General features: G+C 42.9%; 2 protein-coding genes across 2 annotated transcripts; both read right to left on the reverse strand.

The window, feature by feature from the left end:
* Nucleotides 1-1,044: 1,044 nt before the first annotated feature.
* espl1 (extra spindle pole bodies like 1, separase) lies at nucleotides 1,045-14,486 on the reverse strand. Its single transcript, XM_084024404.1, has 32 exons — nucleotides 14,349-14,486; nucleotides 14,108-14,196; nucleotides 13,583-13,885; nucleotides 12,716-13,465; nucleotides 12,449-12,550; nucleotides 12,236-12,347; nucleotides 11,959-12,086; nucleotides 11,660-11,853; nucleotides 11,303-11,545; nucleotides 10,965-11,109; nucleotides 10,556-10,715; nucleotides 10,270-10,409; nucleotides 10,003-10,137; nucleotides 9,800-9,916; nucleotides 9,524-9,695; nucleotides 9,275-9,406; nucleotides 9,002-9,158; nucleotides 8,390-8,499; nucleotides 6,973-8,114; nucleotides 6,473-6,875; nucleotides 6,224-6,349; nucleotides 5,694-5,907; nucleotides 5,389-5,594; nucleotides 4,921-5,048; nucleotides 4,684-4,806; nucleotides 4,361-4,510; nucleotides 4,076-4,243; nucleotides 3,803-3,907; nucleotides 3,583-3,698; nucleotides 3,397-3,480; nucleotides 1,621-1,785; nucleotides 1,045-1,537 (listed from the first exon to the last, which is right to left on the reverse strand). Exons 2-32 carry the CDS (start codon nucleotides 14,186-14,188, stop codon nucleotides 1,336-1,338), a joined length of 6,513 nt encoding a protein of 2,170 aa, XP_083880530.1. The 5' UTR covers nucleotides 14,189-14,196; nucleotides 14,349-14,486; the 3' UTR covers nucleotides 1,045-1,335.
* Nucleotides 14,487-15,177: 691 nt separating this feature from the next.
* On the reverse strand, nucleotides 15,178-22,023 carry pfkmb (phosphofructokinase, muscle b). Its single transcript, XM_084020669.1, has 22 exons — nucleotides 21,837-22,023; nucleotides 20,597-20,670; nucleotides 20,052-20,129; nucleotides 19,565-19,754; nucleotides 19,056-19,221; nucleotides 18,929-18,973; nucleotides 18,570-18,678; nucleotides 18,375-18,470; nucleotides 18,199-18,291; nucleotides 17,981-18,106; nucleotides 17,777-17,841; nucleotides 17,626-17,689; nucleotides 17,365-17,511; nucleotides 17,212-17,282; nucleotides 17,002-17,089; nucleotides 16,755-16,907; nucleotides 16,486-16,650; nucleotides 16,347-16,408; nucleotides 16,130-16,241; nucleotides 15,936-16,035; nucleotides 15,745-15,850; nucleotides 15,178-15,415 (listed from the first exon to the last, which is right to left on the reverse strand). Exons 1-22 carry the CDS (start codon nucleotides 21,919-21,921, stop codon nucleotides 15,274-15,276), a joined length of 2,337 nt encoding a protein of 778 aa, XP_083876795.1. The 5' UTR covers nucleotides 21,922-22,023; the 3' UTR covers nucleotides 15,178-15,273.
* Nucleotides 22,024-22,325: the final 302 nt, after the last annotated feature.

The following is a 22,325-nucleotide window of genomic DNA, read 5'->3' on the forward strand; positions in this document are numbered from 1 at the left end:
TGAAACATCGCCCCTCTGTGGACAAGACGTGAAATGCACCCGCTTCTTTCATGAAGACTCTCCTTGCTTACCAATACGGTTTCAACTAAAATGCGCTTACACTGTTCTTGTTAATATAACGCCATAGTTATAATAGTATTACTTTCTCATTGCATGCGTAAAGGTGATATTATATTGAAGTGTAGAGTTGACATATCTGTTCTCATTTTTGTGGACATAATACAATGTAATACAATACACAATTGTTGTTTTTGATTCCTCATTAAAATAGAGGGGACAAATAATTCAATAGTCATTTTTGGTATGTCCCAAAACGCCTCTGTCATTGTCATCCATATTTTCAAGCCTCTACCTAAACTTGAAAAAGGCAAATTCAGTCATCCCCATTCAATGTCAATTTGGCACATTACAAAAACACTGGCTCATTGCAAACTGGTATCATTTCATGAGTCAAAAATCACAATATAATTGAAGTTCAGGTCAGACAACCCACAGTAAATTTCACATGAAACTTCAATAACATAAGTTGTATGCGGGAGTGACAATCATTTTTAATTTTCATTTGGCAGGGTTTTTTTTTTTCTTAATTTTGTCAGATATTAAGTACATTCAACTGAAAGTTTCAACATTAAATGACCGTATAATGTTGCTAGCCCTGATATTATTCAGCATTTGTGCTATAGCCTTCAAACAACCTCAAAATTACAGCTGACACTTACAAACTCTGGATTATATGCTTCTAGAGCGAAGTATATACAGAGTAAAATATGAGAAAATGAATTCCCCATTAGGAATCATAAGTACAACTTTTAACTGCAATGAGAAGACAGTGTCACAAGGAAATATAAATTAGTGTTGTAAGAACTAGATCTAATTATATGTACTGATTTGTCCCCAAAGTTCTGAATGATAGTAACTTGCTCACATACAACATATTTCTTGGTCATAGAAGATAATACTGTAAATACTGTTTTTCAGGTTTCCCCCAACTCTTCGCGAAAATGTGACCAATTCCAGCATAATTTTCACAATGCAGACACTGACTGTTTGCAAGAACACATTTATTAAAAACATTTTCAATTAACACATTGCATTCAAACACTTCATAAAAAAATTTAAAATATATATCTAAAATCAGTCACACTATAGTAACATTTGTTTAAAATTTGAAGCATTGATTAAAACAAAAGAAAAGTACTTTAATCTTGCCAAAATGTGCAAAACCAAAGATTAAGTTAAAGTCATGTCCTCAAGCTTATGTGCTGAAACCATAACATTTAGATACTGCGTAGACTGTGTACATCCTGTTTTTAGAATTTTGGTTTACCAACCCATCTACTGCAGGTGAATTGGTAAGCCATAGACCACAGGTGCAGCTCCTACAAGGTGTTTCATATGTGTGATCTGACGTGATGGGCCCATATAATCCAGGAGGGAAGCTCCAGACCCAGCAGATAACCAGGACTCCAACAAGACCTTGGTGAAGCGATCAATATCCCTATCTGTAACATCCCATAGGTTTCCCAAAAAAAGGGGGCTAAGGAGAAAAAAGAAAAGAAATGTATTAATAGGACAGTATTAACCGATCCTTATTCAACTGCAAGTAAAGACATATCTCACCAGCCTGCTATGAGGTAGTTGAGGACAATGCCTTGTCCTTCCTGATCACCGCGCACAGCTAGAGCGGCACTACTGCAACCAAAGATGAGAGAAGCTGCTCTCATCTGCCGTTTCAGGACTGCCTGGCCATCGAAGAACCGTGCGCCTGCACCGTGACCCACGTAACTAAAAAGAGAGGAATTTATTGACTGGTTAGCTCCGTTAGCTTTGACACAGTTCATCTTCACTGCTCTTAAAACAGTTGTGCTGTGCTGCCATCGGCAGCTGCTGTTTTAGAGGGACGAAGAAGAATTGATCACCTGACACCTGTTAAAAGGAGCTAATGTTCTCTCATCATGTCGGCGGTTTGGCAGTACTTCACAGTGGATGTTCCCACCGGTAAGACGGCGACATGCAACATATGCAAAAACTCAATTTGCACGAGCGTTGCAAATTTCAACACCAGCAACCTAATCAAACATTTGAAGACGTGTCACGCTAAAGAGCACGACAAATTTACCAAAGCTAAGGGGGAAAAAGAAGGACGTACTGCAGCAGCAAAGTCTGGCCTTTTTGCTTTACAATATTGTGGCTGTACTTTCATTTTTTTAAATAATTATTCCTATATTTATTTAGTTAAAGCTGCAGTCGGCAAGTCCGGCAGATCGAGGGCACTCTGTCACATTTTGAATGTTTACAACTCTCACGCTCCTCCCCCACTTCCACCCTCCCCTCGACTTTGTGCCCGTCACCAGATTTCCCTGAACGCACCAGTCACTTCAGCGTCTATCAACGAGATGGATTATACAGAATAAAGTAAAGGAATGTAGCAACCTCTGCATCAAGCTTGAAGCCTTGAAATCCTTTAGATCACGCCACCTTTGAAACGCGGGTCCAATGTTGAATTGGTTTTATCAGGGGCACAGTCGTATTCTCTCTTTTTTCCCTGCTTTTCCACCGGTGTTTTCTTTTTCTTGGTTGTTTTGGACCTCCAAGCTTCGGTTTTAACCAAGGAATTGGAAGCTTGCTAGTGTTGCTACTTCCCTCCACCATCACACTACAAACAATTTCAATATATATCAATGCGTGTGCCTGTGATATTGTAACGAGCCCGAGGGGGGAGGGGCTCTGTGTGTGCACAAACACAGCCCTGCGTGCTGAGTGTACAGGATGATGCTGTCGATCTTTGCAAAACAAACAGGCTCTACGGGGACGTAGAGGCGCGTTTTTTTCTAAAACCGGATGATTTATGTTGTTCTATCGGAGCATAGTGTCAGCTTCAGTGAATATGATCAAACAACATGTTGCCGAGTGGGACTTTATTTTGCTGTTGCACTACTGTTTATACTGTTCTATTTAAAAAGAAATCAAAAAATAAATGGCTTCCATTTGCTGTATTCATTCCTGAGCCAGGCCTTACCACAATGATAATCATATCATAGTCATGCAGGCGTAGTATGATCTTTTTCTTTAAAAAAAAAACAAACAAACAAACTGGTACTCGGCCGATACCCACAGCACGAGTATCGGAATCGGTATCGGGAAGATAAAATGGTATTGGAACATCTCTCAACAGGATGTCACATCAATGAGCCTAATAACAAGCCATACTTGTATAAATAAAACAATTAAGAAAAAAGAAAAAGCTTTCGATCGACTAATTGTTTCAGCTTTCATCTGGTACAAACATCTGAGTGATTTGAACAAAATTACTTTCATTATCTTGCAGTGTCGTCGTGAACTTTAACCATTATTTCCGCTCTCTGTCTGTGAGGATACGTAAGATCACAAACTCACATGTACAGATCCTTGGTAGCAACAGCTTCTTCCAGCTGACCCGAGTCAGGAGCAACTCCACACACACCGTCCCAGTCCAGTTTACTTGAATGAGAATGGTAATGTAGTAAACAAGAAGAAAACAGACCAGTGACAGGAAGACATACAGACGAATCCAATGGTTTCCACTGTGAGTGCTGGTCTCACCTGCTAAACCATTCCTTGAATTGCCCTTGAGAGTTTCTCAAATTGGCATCAGGGTCCACCACATAAAAGACCTGTCTTGTATCCACACCTTGCTTCAGAATGGACCGAGTGTCAGTCTAGAATAAAGAATATCCATAACTACCTCTGAACTTAACTGTCAGAATGTTAATTACATTTGCACCACAGGCCATATTGGCACAGCAATGAAGTTAATTCTGACCTCTTTCTGAATGCTCAGTCCAATTATAGAGTGCAGAGAAGGCATCCGGCTGACAGAGTGACACCTGAGGATGGAGGTGCTTTCCCATGGCAGCTTCTGAAGGTACTGCAAAAAAACAAAACCAAGACGGTACCTCAACATTTTAGCATTATCCAACCTCACAAAGGACATATTGAAACATTCATTTATGAGAAATTTCCCTTCGGAAAAAGTCCCCTTCTGTACAAATCAGCCTATAGGAAAATGCAGTATTTAATAGCTTATCAAGCCTACTTTGTCCAGGATGAGAACCACATGACCGCGGTGCTCATCTCTGTCTGTGAGTTGGGACACAGCTGAATGGAGAAGCTGGTCACACTCCATGTCCCACTTTGGAGAGATTCCCAGGCTGAATCTCTTAAGGTCTTCTTGTGAGAGCACTGGAGAGGCAGACAGCACAACCTGAAACACAAAAGTTAAAACCTTTAGCAGTTGTTGCTTTGCTGTTCCTTTCCCAGCAGAGACCAAAGTTACACGTTTAGGCTAAAGGTCCATTGAAAAAACAAAAACAAAACACACCTTCAATATTTCCTCACCAACCGTCACTCCCTTTGCAGACAGAGACTTGCAAAGGTTCTTGGCCTGCTTGGAGAGCTCAGGATCTGATGACGGGGGTAGAAGGAAACTCCCCCAGCATCCAAGCAATGCCTCCATCGCCTTCAACAGTCCCTGAAAGAAAGACAGGCAGTTGTTTAGACAAAACCATTCTATTGTTTTTTGGTCTTTATATCTGACCGAGTCAAGTAACTTAACTGTGAACTTAAAGTGAAACTACGTGAATAATGCAGGCATTGTGAGGCGCCTGAATCTCCGCAGCAGGACCGCAAGTCTTCTCCACTTACCCCAACTCGAGAGTCAAGCGCCCTGCGGCCCTCCCACCACTTGGCTTTCTCAGACACGGAGCTCACGAGCTTCTGCTCCACCTGAACAGCATCTATCTCCTGAACTAGCCAACTGATGGAGTGCTGCAAAACAAAGACACAAACGGCAAAGTAGTAATCAGGGATGTTAATGAAGAACCACACACACACAAAAAAAAAATGGCTATGATTCTGTTCTACCATAATTACCATCCTCACCTGTTGTTTATAGGTGGGGGTATGAACAGTGACAGGGGAACATCCCTTCTCAAGACGTGTCAGTATGATGCTGTCACCCATCTCCCCAGGTTTTACTCCAAGCACAGACATCACACACACCGTCACCCCTGTACAACACAGAGAAAGGATAGGTCACATAATGCAGTTCACATTCTCCTTTTGCTTAGCTCGCAAGCAGAGGCATCCAGTAATCTGAACTAAATCAGGTCATGGACGAGACAAAAAAAAACAAAAAAAACTGCACACTCACTGAGCTAGGCCCCACCAAGTAGCAAAAGGTACGACGTACTGGGAGTTTGACCAACTAACAATCTAAACTTTCTGAGAGTAAAATCCACTGAATCACCAGTTTCTTTCTAAAGGTTTACTTTAACCTCTCATAATGCATTATTTACATGGGAAAACACCATTTGGACAGAATCAAACATATAGAGATTAATATCTTACCAGGTGGAAGCTGTTGAATTTGTTGGAAAAACTCTTGACAGTGGCTCTCGGGGAAAGTAGAGGAGTCAGCAGTTGGGAAAGCGAAGATGTCCGACAACTGCAACAATCTCTGTTCAGTAGAGTTCTTGGACTCGTTTGTAGTGGGTTCGTCTAGACTCAGAGCATCCATCTTGTCTGCTAGCTCATTGGACGCCTTTCTCAGCTTTCTGTTTGAATGACAAGTCAAAGCAATGTGAATCAAAAATACTCGTGTTGGTGAGGTGGAAAACACGACTTGACACTATACATTGAAGACATATGCTTACTTGAGACAACTGGCTAAATGCCTGATTGTGTGATGACGACTCGTGATGCCCAAGGAGTGGGCATGCAGCATTGCTGTAGTCATGGGATGCTGCTGTCCGCTGGTCAAGGCCAGAAGACCAGAGAGGATGGTGTAGATAGTGGGGGAGGGGAAGTGGTGGAGGTCCAGCCATGCTGAGCGGAGCAATGACTCAACATCTTCCAGGGAAAGATTGTCTGAGAAAAGATAAGAAAAATTACAAACACATGGTGATTATGAGCCAAGAAGGTTAAAGACTTACCACCAAGAGTTTCAGGCTGTTTACATCTTTATTTGGTTAACAGTTTAGGCATCAAAGCATGTATTATTATATTAAAAGGTGCATTTTTATGTCACCACGCTGAAAATAAAGTTTATGATTAATTACTGCTGTTTCACTTTTCTCATATACATACAAATGTTGTAGATCATTATCAGATTGTGAGTTGAACTCCAACGACAGGACATAAAGATGAAGCGTCATAATGTAACTGTAGTAGTGTAAAGCCTCACCTGGTCTGCCGTATGAATGGGAGAGGTGGGCCTGGTGGGTCAGCTGACCTCTGCTCCTCAGTTCAGACAAGTCGTCTCTCTCAAAATCACAACACATGTCCCTCCGTAAAACCTCAAAATGTATGTCTAGAGAGAGTTAGGAAAGGGATAAAAACATATTTCATCATCATGTTCATGTATTCAAAAAAAAAAGAAAAAAGAAAAAAAAGATCATTTTGTGCAAATGCCGGGTAAGTGTGTATATTTTACCTGAAGCAGGATTGTCTTCAGTCTCATAGTCTGATGTCCTGAGCTGCTCAATGCTTATGTCCAGAACTTGTTGTGTTTCCTCATCAATGGTCCTCATCTTGTCTGGCTCCTCCGCTGAATCTACATCTGTCCTGGATAGCTCCCTTCTGGATCTTCCTCTTCTTGTTGACGGACGAACTGACAAAGTCTCGTCATCATCAGAACTGGTCCGAGGCATCGCTGTGGTCTTCGTACCCCTGGTTGGCCTCTTGGGTCGGACCTTCTCTTCAGGTGGATCTGGGGCTGTTTTACAGTTCTGTGCAGCTCTCCTTGTGGTGCATCGCTTTTTGGGGACATCCGTTGTTTTTTCTTTGGCCTCCGCCTGGGTGTTGTCTTCTGTGTCACTCTCATCGCTAAACTCCATCTGTATTGAAATATTAGAAGATTTTTCTTTTAATTAACACACAAAAAGCTATTTATTCTTTGCAACAATAAAACCTCTACTGCGATTGGATGCATACCATGTACTTGGATTTCTTTGTGCGTCTGGGGGCTGCAGGCACCGGTTGGGCTTTGTCTTGAACTGGCGACAGCTCTTCATACACATGAAACTGTAGCTTAGGGGCGATCCTTGGTGCTTTTTGCACCGAGGGAGGGGCTTTCATCTTTTGAACAGGAGTACAGGCCAAAGTAGGTACCACTGTGTTAAAGTCAAAAGAGCCAAGGTCCCTAACGGATCTCTCTGGCTTCACCATCACTGGTGTCATGGGAACTAGTTTCTTTCCTTTGGCTGAGGAGCTTGTCACCTGAATCCTTGGCTTGACAACCTTGACCTTCTTGGCCTCCTTCGTTTTGCTAGTAATATCTAGGTCTTTGGACTCTTTAGGATTCTTAAGTGAGGATGAGGGAGGCACCAATCTTTCTTCTGATTTCAGCTTTTCATCGTCTTTTGGTGCATTCCAAGTCCAAGCATTTGAGAAGAGCTCCTCTGGGGTGCAACCCTTTTTCTCAGCCAAGGCAACCAATGACACAATGGCTTTGGTTGCCATTAGGCCTGCTCTAACAGGTCTTAGGACAGGAGAGGGTGTGGAATCAACAAATGCCAAGCCAGCTTCCAATACTTTCCATATACCACAGACCTTGTTAAGCTTTGGTTCCAGACCAGACAGGGCCATGCGAAGGTACACGCGGCCCACTATGTCCTGCATCAATGCAGGATTAGACGAGCTCTTGGTAGGGCCACAGGGAGGAAAGAGTTTATCCAATTTAGCACCAAGTTTGGCAACAATACTCTTACAGCGAGCTAATGTTGCTGATTGAAGTTTCAAACTGACTTTGGCTTCATTGGGATCCAGTTGGAGCACCAGATCAGCCTGTGTGGTGGCCCAGCGCGCAGTGGCACGGCCCAGACTGGGCTCAGAGCAGCAGGGGCAGTGGCAGTCAGACTCATGTGCCAGGGAGGAGAGCCAGCGGCGAGGCTGGGCTTTGAGGGGCGGGGAGCTGGACAGATCTCTCACCACAGGTTCTTTGCCAATCCACCTAGTGCTCAGGATGTCCTTAAGATCATCCTCTGGGGCAGGAAGGGGTGTATGACATTTCTGCGCCGGTCGGCCTTTCCTAGGTTTGATTTTCACTTCTGCCTTTTGCACCTGATCAGAAAAATCTGAGGAAAAGAAATAAGTACATTTAGTAGATAAAGGCAAGGGACATGGTACTCTATTACATTAGACAATAGTCCAGACATAAAACAGAAATGGCAATATTTTTTAAATAATTTTAAGTGTTCTTTTAAGTTACAAGTTACTTGAAATTAAATCACAATTTTTTAAAACTAATAACTCAGTGTGATTAAATGATGAAACAATTTTACTGAAAATAAAAAAAATTAGTATTGAATAGATGTCCAGCCTTATTTCACTGGTGGAGCTTTGTACAGACCTGTACAGAGTTCCAGAATGTTTCTGACTTTATCTAAATCAATTCGAGTTTCCTCTCTCTCCCCCTGCATCAGCTCCAACTCAGCTTTCATCACCAGCAGCTCAGCACATCTAAAACAATGGCAAAACCAATAGCAAAGAAAACCGTGAATTGCATAAAAGTTTACAAAAGTTTGTAATGTGACCACATTAGCTGTATCTATTGTACAGCATATCTATACTGTGCGGTGTTCAAGGTCTATTATATGAACAGCATTATTCAGCGTGTACTAAAGGAACAAATGAATATGGTTATTATATCGGTTTTAATAAGGTGCACATGTACAATCCAACACTGCAAATTTAACAGCCTTGCACCTTTAAATATAAAGCAGTGAGGAACACTTCTACAAAGTATATCCTATTAGTTGAATCAGCACATCTAAAAATTGTATCTAATAAGCTTCTTATAACTGGCAACTGACTGTTGTATTGGATTGCAGTGGGCTGTATAGGTGAACTATAACTCAACCGTTTTTTAATTAATACGCAAGAAAACTATACTGTATAGATTGTAGTAAAATCCCTGCTTCACTAGTTACATTTTAATCCACTACCATGCATATTTACACACCGGCTGAGTGCTTGCAGCTTGATGGCCAGTTTGAGAGCTTCTAGACATTGGAGCCTGGCATCATTGACGGCCCCGCAGCTGCTCCTCACAGCCACAACCTTCATAGAGCAGTTTAACAGCTCTGAGAGCAGCTGCCACTTCAGCACCAAGTTATCTCCTGCTCATAGATCAAGGGCGAGAGTGAGAGAATCAACATGGCAGTCAGCATTAAAAGAGACATCAATAAGGTGTCGGAATCTATTCATTGTAAGTTCATGTGTGGGAGAAAAGTACCTTGGTCGATGAAGTGCATGTCTGAGCTGCTGCTGCTGTTAGACCCATACAGGCCCTTCCCCACTAAAGTGACCAGCAGACTGCAGAGAAGCTTCAAACTGTCATACAGGGAAGTGTCCGGACTATTTACACCTGAAACACAATCATAGGTTGCTTAGTTGAAGATGCAAAACTCTACATTCTCATAATGCAACATCAAAACGGAAATCCATCTGGTTATATTCAGTGCAACAAATGCTTTAATCGAACCATTCTGTGTGATACGGCCTCGCTGGGCTTGGGGCAGCGCAGCTGTGTCCAAACTCAGGTAGGAGCTGCAGGTCTGGAGCATCCGAGCACGAAGCAGGTACCAGCTCTTTGACTGCCTCGGCTTGTTCACTTCCTTAAGCACCTCACACAGATAAGATACTCCACGATCCACCTGACATATGGTCAAACAGGAAAGGGGCAATTTGATAGGATCACCTATTCCAGCCAAAAATAAATAAATAACGCACAAAATACAGTTAGTAGATAGTCACCTACCTGCCCAGTGGTGTAGCAGTACTGAGCTTTCAACAGAACGGTCAGCATAGCCAGAGAAGAAGGTCCGTCAGCAGTCATATCAGAAGGAAGACACTTTTCTGCTTGCTCTAGCTGGGCCTGAAAAACAGCACAATAATCAAAGTTAGATAATGTTATGAGATCGTGTACGTTTGCTACAGATACAGATTATAAAAGTGCATTACCAAAGCCAGTTCAGGGGTGCCCACATCCAGGAGGAGGCTGGCTGATTGACAGAGGGAGCTGGCACATCCGTGTGCATCAGCAAGTTGACGTGAAAGTCCAATCGCAAGTTGGTAAGCTTCCAAAGCCTTTAGAGGCTACATAAGAGAAAGAGAATTGATAAATACTAATGATTTAATCACCAATGATGTGAAGACTAGTTACCCCGAACTGCAATCTCTTCAAAAACCACCCTAAAGAATGACGTTGACCACATTCTGTGTCATTACCTTTCCTTTGAGTTTAAAGAGAGCTGCAGTCACAGCAATGGAGCTACAGGTCTGTTTGGGGTTTCTGACGGAAGGCAGGACTTGACTCTGCAGAAGAGCAGACCACTCATCGAGTGCTCTTTCTAAAGGCTTGCACAACTCTAAAAGGAATTTAAAAAAAAAATGTCTGTTAATCTCACGACAGCAAGTTACTTGGACCCACCAATAGCACTTGGTGGACAACATGTCATCGTTGAAGTTTAACCATCATCATACAGGTGTCTAAAAGATGAATAATGGTTCTTACTGTTCTCTGCAGCCAAGTTAAAATGCAGGCCTTCATAGACGAGGAGGCTGTCTTGTGTCTTTTGCTTGTCTTCATAATCAAAATCATTGGTTTCTATGGGATTAGCCACACACTGTGTCTGCTCACGCAACTCCCGCATCTTTTTGTCCCGTTCAATGGTCTGTCCAAAAACACACAGGCACCATTAATTAATCACAAGACAAAGGGTCAGTGTACTAAACTAAGACTTAAATCCAGATAATAAATGATGAACAGTCAGACAGTCCAATATAACTTCTTACAGTTGAAAAAAAAAACATGAATACCATCATACTGTTACTCATTTCAGTTTCACAAAAAACAACAACAACAACAACAACCAAAAAATTAAAACAGTACACGATATACTGACAGATACAATAAAGCTCACCTCCTGAAGATTCTTCTCAAGAGTGCAGATGTAGAGCCAAAGTAAAGTATTGGCCTTGTCATCCTTCAGTCTGTCAGCGTTCTCTGGAGTCTCTGGTTCTTCTTCAAGTAGCCGTAAAGCTTCATGCGTAAAATCAACTGCCGTGCTGTAAAGTTACAAATCAATATAATGAACACTGACAGAGTATGCTTCCGCCCATGTCAACCCAGCGGGGCTTCAGATTAGCAATTTCAACTGTTTGCCCATAGCACACAATTTGAACCCACATAAAAAAGGGTGTATTTTTATTGATCAAAGAGCCCCACTGATTAAAATTATTCAAATAAAAAGGTTCTTACCAGTCAGTCTGTTCACTGAAGTCCTGGTAACAGACAACTTGGGCCATTTCACAGAGGTAGACAGCACGCAGATGAGTGTGGGCGCTGTCCTCATGGCAGATGTCCAACAGATCACAGAGTGTGTTGTAACGCTCCTGGGCCGTGTCTCCCGTCACCTCCTTATAGGCACGCAACTCTTCCTCCAGAAGGCAGAGCATTACTTGCTCATCTGGGCAGTCAGGTCCAAAACCATCACGTAATGTCCTGTTTCAGAATGAGACATGTTTTCTTTTCCATTTATAGTCCATGAAATACATTCTCAGAGATCTTAATGTTGTCAGAAAATAAAAACAACCCTTCACTAGAATTTGTCTATACCTGAGACGGATGTCCTCCTCAGAGTTACGGGCAGCGTCCGTCTTCGTTTTAACCCACAGAGTGACTGGTTCAGTCATATGAGTGGTGATCTTGTCCCCCAGAGCCTTCAGCCACAGGATCACCCAGTCCAGGGCTCGCTCAAGCAGTCCAGACCGCCGAGACGTCTGTACAGCCAGCATGAATGGCCGGCTCAACTAGGTAGTCAAAAGCCATGTTAATAATACAGATTAGTATAAAAAATGTATAATTAAATGATCCGAAATTAGTTTGATAAAACAAAACACGCTTGGAGAGCTTACCCTATCGGCAGAGAGTGAGACGGGGCAATTCTTACAGAGATCCCTACAGAGGATCTCAACAAGTGTGAAGGCTTGGTCATAGAGACGCCGGTTGAAAAATCCACATGCCAAGTTGCTCAAAGCAATCACTGAAAATATCACAGACATAATGTAATATTAAAATGAGCAAAATGCCAGAACAATTACATATTAAGTGTCTACATATTCTCATTTACGTAAGCATTTCAGAACCGCTCAAGAGACCCGGGAACACTAAGGATCTAGGTGCAATAATCACCTGCTTTGATGAGAAGGTTTTCACTTGTCAGTTTATGCAGCTCAGTCATCATCTGTCCAGCTGTGGCTTGGCAGTACAGCAGCACTCTGTTCAGTGTGTCACTGTTCTCCAGCTGAGAACAACAAATCACAATCAGTACTAAAACCTAGAACAATGGCAACATTGTGTAGCTTGGTGACTCTTATTTTTCGGTTACTATAGAAGCAGCCTCACCTGTGATGTAAGCATGCTCTCATAAGCATATACGAAGCCTTGGTAAATACTGAAGCAAAGGGCCTGTTGCAGCTTGCTGCCCTCAGGCTGGCATGTCGAATCCTGTTAATAAAGCAAGCAGGTGAGAAATCTGTTTGAATTCTCAAGAAAATAAAAGTGGCTTTCATATTCCTTTTTAAATGGACCCAACAGTGCTCTAATTTCACAGACTGTTCCCCGATTAGCGCACACACAAAAAAACTGAATAAGGCCAGTAATTACACTCACCTTCTTTAGCATCTTTACCATCAGGTCTTGATGCTCCTCACTAAAAGAAAACCAAGCCAGGAGCCCAGGTCCACTTAATCCCTTGCTGTAACCACTTTCAACAGCCCACACCACTATTCCACAACCTTCCAGGACTGCATGAGCTTCTCTGTCCCCCAGGTCAGCTGAAAGAGACCTCAAGGCTCTGGCACACTCTATCAAAGCTTGGGCACACTCCCCGCCAGCTTTCATTGTAGAGTGAATCTTTACTGCCCATCTGGCAAGCACTGCAGCTGTACACCGACAGTCACAGTCTCTTACCTTTCTCTCAGTGTCATTCAGAAAGGTGGAGACCAGACCGTAGTGGCCAAACTTACAAAGCACCTTCACTATAATAATCACTATTTCAGAAAGCGTATATAGACTTGATGTCTTAGTAGACTGCTTGGACACGTCCTCCTCACAGCCTTGAACGCCAGTCCAACAGCTGTTGAACAATGTGTGCATTTCCTGGAGAAGAAAAGAAGCATCGTCCGTGGTCAGAGCTTCACAGCTACTCTCAAATGCAGTGATGGCAACCTCTGCGTATATGGGGGCTTTGGAGAAAGAGGGGGTTGCACTTTCTGTGTCCAACAACATCAGGAAGCTCAGAGCTCGCATCTGGCAGTGGAGTTTGTCACGGGGATTCAGGATTTCCCCGTCTTTGGTCGTAGATAGTCCGTTCCAAAGCACCGAGAAGCAGCTCCGTACAAGAACGCAGTAGTCCTCTGCCTAGAGACCATACAACAGTGGTCACCTTGTTAATGCCGACACTGAAAAGGCAATCATGCAATGCAATGTGGCATATACAGCCAATGTAAATAAACTAAAAAAAATATTGACACATACCTGTTGGGCTGGGAAAAGCCTGATGTAAAGCAACCCAGCTACATGGCTACATAGACTGTGAGCTTCTAGGGAGCTTAGCTTCTTGACAATATGGAAAATTATCTTTTCCATGTACAGTGGACTGCTCTGAGCAACAAGTGCTGCAGAAATATCATAGCCCTGAAGGGAAAGCTCTACCAGCCGGACCAACTGACTGACATGGTCCAATGTAGGTGATCCAACTCCAAGTTGATGGTTACAGGCTCTGATGACCCTGTCACACAGTGTCCGACCCTGAAGGCCTGATCGACTCTTCACATAATTCTGCAAAACATAAATATTAAAAAAAATGATTTATAGATGACTGTAATGTGTTGTGTATATATGAAAACCTGCCTAATTTTAACACAGCATATTGATCATTTTGAAGGTTTTTATGGATTAAGCCAGTGCTTTGAAGAAGTTATCCTGGACAAGTGAAATAATGACGTGTGACGTAACTATAAATAAGTGGTTTGGAACCATTTAAATCACGACTATGCTAACCTCGAGCTCTTGAAGTAAAAGCTCCGTGTCTTTCACGGAGGAGGTCCGCTTGATGTATTCGTCCACTTTCAAGCACTTCATGTCGGCAGCTGTGGAAAACACATTGTTAGTGCGTTTAAATCCAAACGTCAATAAAACGCGGAGCCTAGCTTAAGCTAACGTCTGCGTCAACGTCAGCCACAACATGACACTGTTCAACCAACGTTTGCTAGCTTACTCCAGAGAACAAAGGGTGACTTACTTTAAAGAGAAGACACTTGTGGATACACTTGTGTTCACAGCGGACACAAACCAGACGTGTTGTCCATAATAACACAACCAAGCAGCGGTAATGTTGCTGCTAAACACTCACGGAAACTGTAGCCGCGCGCATTGTATTTGAAAGACGATTGCTAACCAATCCGACAGCACATCCGCTTTCACCCGGAAATACAAGGATTTATGGGTATTGTAGTTTTATAATCATGCTCAAACTGCTGATACACGCACACTCGCACGTAAAATCAAGAAGCGTAATTAGTTTGACAATGAACTGTCAAATCAATGAGTTGTCCATGAAATAAAAACACGTTTTAAGCATCTGTCTGCATTTGTATTGGCTCCAGCGGGCTACACTAAAAATCTCCCGGAAATAACAGTAAACCAATTCAAATACAATAATTTTTTCATTTCTTGTATTTGGTCTTTTTTAGATGGATTGAAACGGATTTGAATTTGTAACAAAGTGGTGGTACATGGAGGTTTGGAGACATTAATAATTATTATATTTATTATATTTTTAATTATAAATGATATTCTCCCTCTTACACTTAATTTTAATACGTATTACCGGTAGTCATAATCACATCAAAATGTACCTACTGTTTTTTGTATTATTATTATATTTATTCTGATTAATTGAAGCTTGAATTGGAAATGACTGAATAGCAGTATTTAATTCAATTAAGTTAAAAAAATAGAGGGGCTGGGAAGCACAAGACAGACCCCGTGATCAAAAGACAGACCAAAACCACAATAGCTGCAATGGATAAAGAGCTTCTGTGAATGAAGACAGCAAAATGAGGTGTGTGGCTCTGCAATATAATCATCATCTTTATTTCTATTACACTTATCAGAGGCAGAGTTTACAAAGTGCTTTTAAAAGAAGATGGTCAGACATCCAAAGATTACTGAGGAACTACGCCTCTCTTCTTGATGACGTGTTCCATTGCAGCCTTTTCACTTGTGTCCAGATCGATGTTGTACTTGGCCAGGATTTTCAGGATGGGCCTCAGTTTTAGCCACCACTGTACCTTTGGAATACGGTGTCTGTGGAGTACAACATTTGTTAGTACAAAGAGGAACGCAACACCGCTCTCAAAACACTAGGCAGCCAAATAATGTTTGCAAGACATTCAATTAAAGCTGTAATAAGTGATTTCTGACCACTAGGGGGCAGAACGACTCCAAAGCCAACTAAGCTTTAATCAACTGCCTATATGCTCATGTAGCACAACCATAGTGACATTGGAGTCCTCTTCCTCGCTATAAACTCGTGTGCAAGACTTAACCCTGTTGCTGTTCCACTTACTCACAAACAAAGCCAAAGAGCACAAATGACAAGGAAATAGATTGACCGAATAGCATCAAAGTCTTACTTAAAGTCAGTTTGATCTTTAAGTTCTGCCAGAGGCTGGAAGACCAAGGCTCTCCTCTTCATGCCCAGCACACAGGCTGAATCCGGGGTGTTGGCAAAAATACGACCTAGAGGTTTGGGATTAAACAAAGTACAATTAGCACAGGGAGGAAGGGGTTTCTTACACCACGATTGTATGCAACATGTCCTCACCGTGTCTGTAGCAATCCTTCAGCTTGTCAGTCAGCCATAACACAGACTTGATGCCCATCTTGGTGCCAAAGTTCCTGTCGAAGGGACTGGGTGTTCCACCCTAATAACAGAAGATAGATTTCCCCATGTTTATCAAATCTGGCAAATATATGTTTGCGTACTCCAAACAGAAGATGTGCATCTTGCCGTCTCACCTGCTGCATGTGTCCGAGGACATTCTTCCTGCAGTCAAACACACCCTTGCCCTCCTCGGTGTACAGGTTGAAGATGAAATCAGTGGTGTAGTTGACATTACTATTCTCATTTCTGAAACAAAAGAAGAATATTGGGTGAGATATGGAGCCACAGTGAGGGTGTAGAGTGTAAATTAGATTCTAGAAAGGAACAGAAATGACATGAATACCCACAAACCTCAGAATCAGTCCTCTCTTCACTGTGGTCTTCATCTTCTCCACCAGATGTTCCACATTTATCTAGAAACGAATAATTTTTCAGACCACTGAAGCATGTCATCACTTAGCCTCTCTTTTGTATACTCAAAAGGACAGACCTCTAAGTCATGAATGTTGAACTTCTCTTCGTAAATATAAGCGGCATCAGCTCCAGATGCCAATCCAGCCATGGTTGCCAGGTAGCCACAGTATCCTCCCATTGTCTCAACAATGAAGACTCTTCTCTTGGTGCCGGCAGCAGATTGTTTGATCCTGTCGCATGTCTGACAAAGAGAAAGAGAGAAGGAGGAATATAATGATTATGATTCAGTTTTTGATTTGTCTGGTGTTTGAGCTCTATAATCTTTCCTTTTCTTTTTTTGTTTACCATGGTTATAGTGTTAAGTGCGGTGTCAGTGCCAACACTGAAGTCAGATCCAGGAACATTGTTGGAGACGGTTGCAGGAATAACCACAATGGGAAGACAAAGTTCCTCATACTTCTCTCTCGCCTGCACCAACTCCAGACCCCCAACAAATGCCTAGCGAAGACAGGAAGGAAGTCAAAAGGAAGTCAAATGTAATTTACATGCTGAGTTATAGTGTTAGTGCATCAACTGTATTCCCAATACTCACCTCAAAGCCTCCGATAATGACTAAAGCATGAATGTTAAATTTAGCGATGTTCAGACTGATCTCCTCCATGAATTCACTCGGCAGGGACCTTTCAAAAGGGGGAAAAAACACAGAATTGTTGCCAAATGTTAAGGTAAAAGCACTTTTAATAACAGTGAAACATGCACTGTTATCCCAATGGACAGGATTGGTTTGTCAAAAATATCTCACCTCTTCGTGCCCAGCAGGGAGCCCCCCTTTCCAGTCCATCCTGCTACCCCAGACCAACCGATAGGCTCAATCTGTGCAGGGACAGAGTGCATGCTCTATCACGCTCTGAAAGTAAAAGCTTTATTGTTTTTGTTTAATTTTGTGTAATTTTACCATTCCGTGGGCCAAGCCATCGAAGCCGTCGTGCACGGCCAACATCTGGTGGCCCTGAAGGAGCCCGGTCCTGACAGTCGAACGGACTGTGGCGTTCATTCCAGCACACGGAGCTCCCACATTCAATATGGCAATGTTGATATTACTCTGGCACGCGCACATTCACAGAGACATTTGTCAGGATAAATGCATTTTCCACTGAGACTTATCGACTAAGAGACGGTGGATGCACACTAAAGATGGTTCAACTTGGTTCCTGACCTTTGTGTCTGGGGGTCGCACGTGAGCCAGCATTTTGTAAGTGTTCCAGTTGTTCTCAAAACTCCTAGCGTGCAGAAATGTACAGACATTTAAAAAGCAACACCTCTCTTGTGAATTTTTAAAAGATAATGCAGAGAGGCGCATGCCTCACTTTCCCCTGAGCTTCACGGCATCGTCAAACCTCCCTTCGCCCATGGCTATAGTGACATCTTTAGTCTGATGGGACAGAAGTTCAAAAACACAAGGGAAACTCAGAATTGAATCAGATCTGGGAGGGGGGGAGGGGGGATCAGAAATGTTTTGCACAAACCAAAGAAAGGTGATTTAATTTAGATATTAAACAGATTTGACTCACCACTTGGACGCACTCCATGAGAGGTAGCCTGACGGCCATGTTTCCAGACAAGCTGACCACACACGCGGGAGTGTCTGGTGTCGCCTCCAGCAGCGCCATCACAGCCTCCACCCCCATCCTGCTGGCCTGAATCATCAAGATTGAACAGCAGACAGTTAGAGCATGTACACATGTACGCATATTTGACCAGTTTATAGATGAGACAGTGTTTGTATTACCAGGATTCTATCAAAGGCAGAAGGCGTTCCTCCTCTCTGCACGTGGCCCAAGATGGTGGTGCGGGTGTCAAAGCCTAGCTTCTTTGTAATCAGCTGCACAGAGGGATTGTGATTTTAATTCCCATATGAAGACACTGTGTGTGTGCTGGTATATTTGGTGATCTGCCATTACAGACCTCTTTGATGGTGTCACATGTGATAGCTGTACCACTGCGGTTCATCGCTCCCTCTGCAACAATGATAATATTCAAACGGGAGCCGCGACTTCTTTGCTGAGAGAGAAAGAGAAAAATCTTTAAGATCAGCAAGCAGACTTTTAAATAACTAGATTAGAATTAGTCATTGATGATGATGCAGCACAAGACATTTACGTCTGTCAATCTCCTGCACAGATGATCCTCCCATCCATCCTCTGGTGGCATCTCTGGGATGAACACCCAGTCAGCACCGCAGGCCAGAGCTGTCACCAAAGCCAGGTAGCTGTAGGTAAAGAGTCATGTGCTACGGTTCAAGAGTCTTTTCTAAAACTGTGAAGCTAAGATGATGATGCTTCATATCATAAATTTGACTTCTGTCATAGCCTCAGCTGTTCCCTGTGGTACAGCTGTTAAGCATGCTAACAACTTAACCAGCAAAACGTCACCATGATAGCATTGTCATTGAGAGCACGTGAGCTGCATCACTTGTAAACCCCCATAAACCCCCATGCCCACACACAGGCCGTACTCACCCACAGTGTCTGCCCATAACCTCCAGGATGAAGGTTCTCTGGTGACTGCAGAACAAACACAAAGCACGTCAAATGACATATGGCAGGTCTGCCCGTTAAATAAATGCATAAATGGTGACGTCCATACCTCTGTGCCGTGGTGGTGATGGCATCCACTATCTCGATGATGCGATGCAGGGCCGAGTCTGTGCCGATGGTCATGTCGGTGCCACAGAAGTCGTTGTCGATGGAGCCCACCATACCAACGATATTGAGATGGGAGGAACCCTTGGCCTCAGCTGACGTGATCTTACCTGAGACCACAGGTGACAACGCTATCAGATACTACTGTTGAATCTCAGTGGCTGGGGCCTAAATTACCAACATGGCTAACTAAAGGCACACATATGTGCAAGTAGACATTTATTCTTGTTGCTTAGGGACCGTTCAGTATTTATGGAATGGACCACCGGAGGAAAATGGAGGGGGGGGGGTTAGTCTGAGTTGTCGATTGCAGGTCATGTTAAAGTAAATATATCGCCGGGGGGGGGGGGGGGGGGGGGGTTATGCATAAAGTGATCAGAGGCCTGAAAATCTCTCCGGTGGGTCTTAAAATAAATAACGAACGGTCCCTTAGAGTGGTTTTTGGACTCTCACCAGTTTTGACCAGGTCTACCAGCAGTTCACTCCACTCTTTTCTGAACTGATTGGCACCCGTCAGACTGCCGTCACCACCAATCACACACAGGTTGGTGATTCCCAGCTTCACCAGGTTACAGGCGGCCTTGGTGCGTCCCTCTTTGGTGCGGAAATCCTGACAGCGGGCGCTTCCAATCACAGTCCCACCCTGACATTATGAAAGGTGGAAGGGTTTCAAACAATAATTAGACAGAGACAGATTAGGAGCAGGGGTTAGGTAATCGGAAACCTACGCGTGTCATGTCTAAGGTCCATTAAATCTAATGCTATTTAATGAACCTTGGCATTTAGGCTAAGTGACCGTTTGACCTACAGAGCTGCACTGTAAAGGCTAAGGAGTTACTAGAGTTACACATACCCCACTAACTGATCACAAGTTAAACATCAGTGTGGAGATGAGGAGCATGCACACAAATATGCTTTCCCATCCTTGGCTTGTTCTCACCAGCTGAAGCATCATTGACACACTCTCCCAAGTAGCAAGACGGATATTGTCTCCTCCATCCACCAGACCCTGGTAACCCTGTCAACAAAAAGAAGACTGTGAAAAGGGGTCATTGCAGGGAAGAAGCTTCAGGCTAAAGGATTCACTCTGCCACGTGCATTTCAGTCCAACGAGTTTTGGGTTAATTATGTTGGGATTTGCTGATTATTTATACAGTTGACAGTGTGTTGGACAATGGAATAGTGCTGATAACAATATGTAGATCAGAGTAAATCTTTTATTCTATTAATAATATGTAATTTCTCACGCTACATGCAAACATTCAAACTTTTAGGTAATGTTCTTTTTTTCTGTTTATATGATTGTTAACTGCAACTTTTGTGGTTTTGGATTGTTGGATAGTCATGATAGTACATGCAAACTGAAAATAGAACCTGACACATAGGGAACTTGATGGTGGAGGTTTTGGCCATTATCATTTGTATTTGTTTTGACAGATCAAATTATTCATTGAACAATAAAAACCTTTCAAAAGCAGTATTTACCTCATGGACAAAATACACCTTGGCTCCAGTGTAAATTCCCACTCGGACTGTGGCCCTCACAGCTGCATTCATACCTGTAAGCACAGCGTGCACATTAGCCCATATTATTATATGAGGACCTTGTGATTTCATTTAAACTCAGGAGGAAAGAATGACTGAATGGAATTATGGGAAAACGGTGGTGAAAAGAAAACCTTTAAAAAATAATACTACAATTTTATTGGACACTGTGGACAGCAGTTAAATAGTCAGTGATAGTGAAAAGCTTGTATTGCAGGAAAGGCAAGTGGGTGACTTTCAACATTCAGGGGGTCGCTTAAAGGACACGATGTGGATAGATTCGCTTCAAGGGTGCCAAGATCATCTCCACTTACAGTGTCAAGGAGGAGAGGAGAGAAACGGAGCAAAAGACGGCCGTCTCAATTCAACTCACCACTTTACAGACGCATGGCAAGGAGGTCATGCCTCTAAAATTAGCACCCATACAGTGTTAGAGAGAGGAAGAAGGATCAGAGCAAGACACCTGGATACTTGAGGATATCATGGTGACTAAAAACAGGGTTAACACGTTATGCAGTTTTGCATTTAGACACACACCAAAGCCTTATAAAGTTCCGATCGGCAGAAAAAACAGAGAAAAGATCTCTGTCTCACACACTTAAACCCCAGACTTGTGTGGGGGTCACCGACACACTTCCCAAAGGTCACAGTGGCGATATTCCTCATCAAGTTAAAGGTCAGGGGAGAGGCTGTCTCACTCTGTGGTCATAGCAGCTTTCGGTAAAGGATTCATGCTGCCCTTTTCCATAAGGTAGTTCCATGACTCACTAAAGTATTACTAGTGATAACAAAACAATATGAGTTGTCACATTTTATATAACAGATAGCTGCCATCATGATCATTAAAACGGGCTAGACTTGATTAGACCAGAGCCATAGCAGCAATGCTTGTCAAAGACAAGCAATCATATTAGGAGGAATCAAAATTCTATATTTCTAGGTTTCTGATCACTTTACCCGTGACCCTGAATACAGGATAAGCGGTAGACAATGGATGGATGGATGGATGATCACTTTAGGGCTCAAATACTTCTTTGTGATGAAAACCTGTTGTTGATTGGTGAAGTAGTGACTTCACACACTAGTTAATCTCACCTGCCTGTTGAGGCAAACACACAGCAGACATGCTTTGCATTGACACTCCACATTTCATGCCACCCTGAAAAAACCCTTCTCTTACCCTGGGCGTCGCCTCCGGAGGTCAGCACGGCGATCGCCCGACCCACTCCCATCTTGGAAGGGTCGATGGAAGCCGTTTCTGCCATGGTCCTGGAGCTGGAGCTGGCTGAGGAAGAGAGGCCTTGAGTGTAAGAGTCCCTGCTGTACAGTGTGGAGTACAAGGAACCTCTCAGCCTGACGGTGAAGGTAAAGTAATACCAGTTGCAAAAGTGCTCAGCTTAACTATCCTCTTGGCAGCCAGACATCAAGACACACATAGTTTCACAAACGCATTTAGATGGGCACAAGTACACAGTGCCTATTAAAAGTATGCAACCCCCCTCCTCAACTCCCACCCCATTTGTCATTTTTTCAAATTTTCTTGTTGAACTTTGAATCAGAGGCAGCATTAGGCTTTTTCCCCCCCAAACATTTTAGTTTTTTTGCTAAATTTTAAATGAGAAAATTGGTAATTTTATAAGTAAAAGTAATTTTGTTGAAATGTTACAAT

The sequence above is a fragment of the Eutrigla gurnardus genome, assembly GCF_963514095.1.
Source record: "Eutrigla gurnardus genome assembly, chromosome: 2".
Lineage (NCBI taxonomy): Eukaryota > Metazoa > Chordata > Actinopteri > Perciformes > Triglidae > Eutrigla > Eutrigla gurnardus.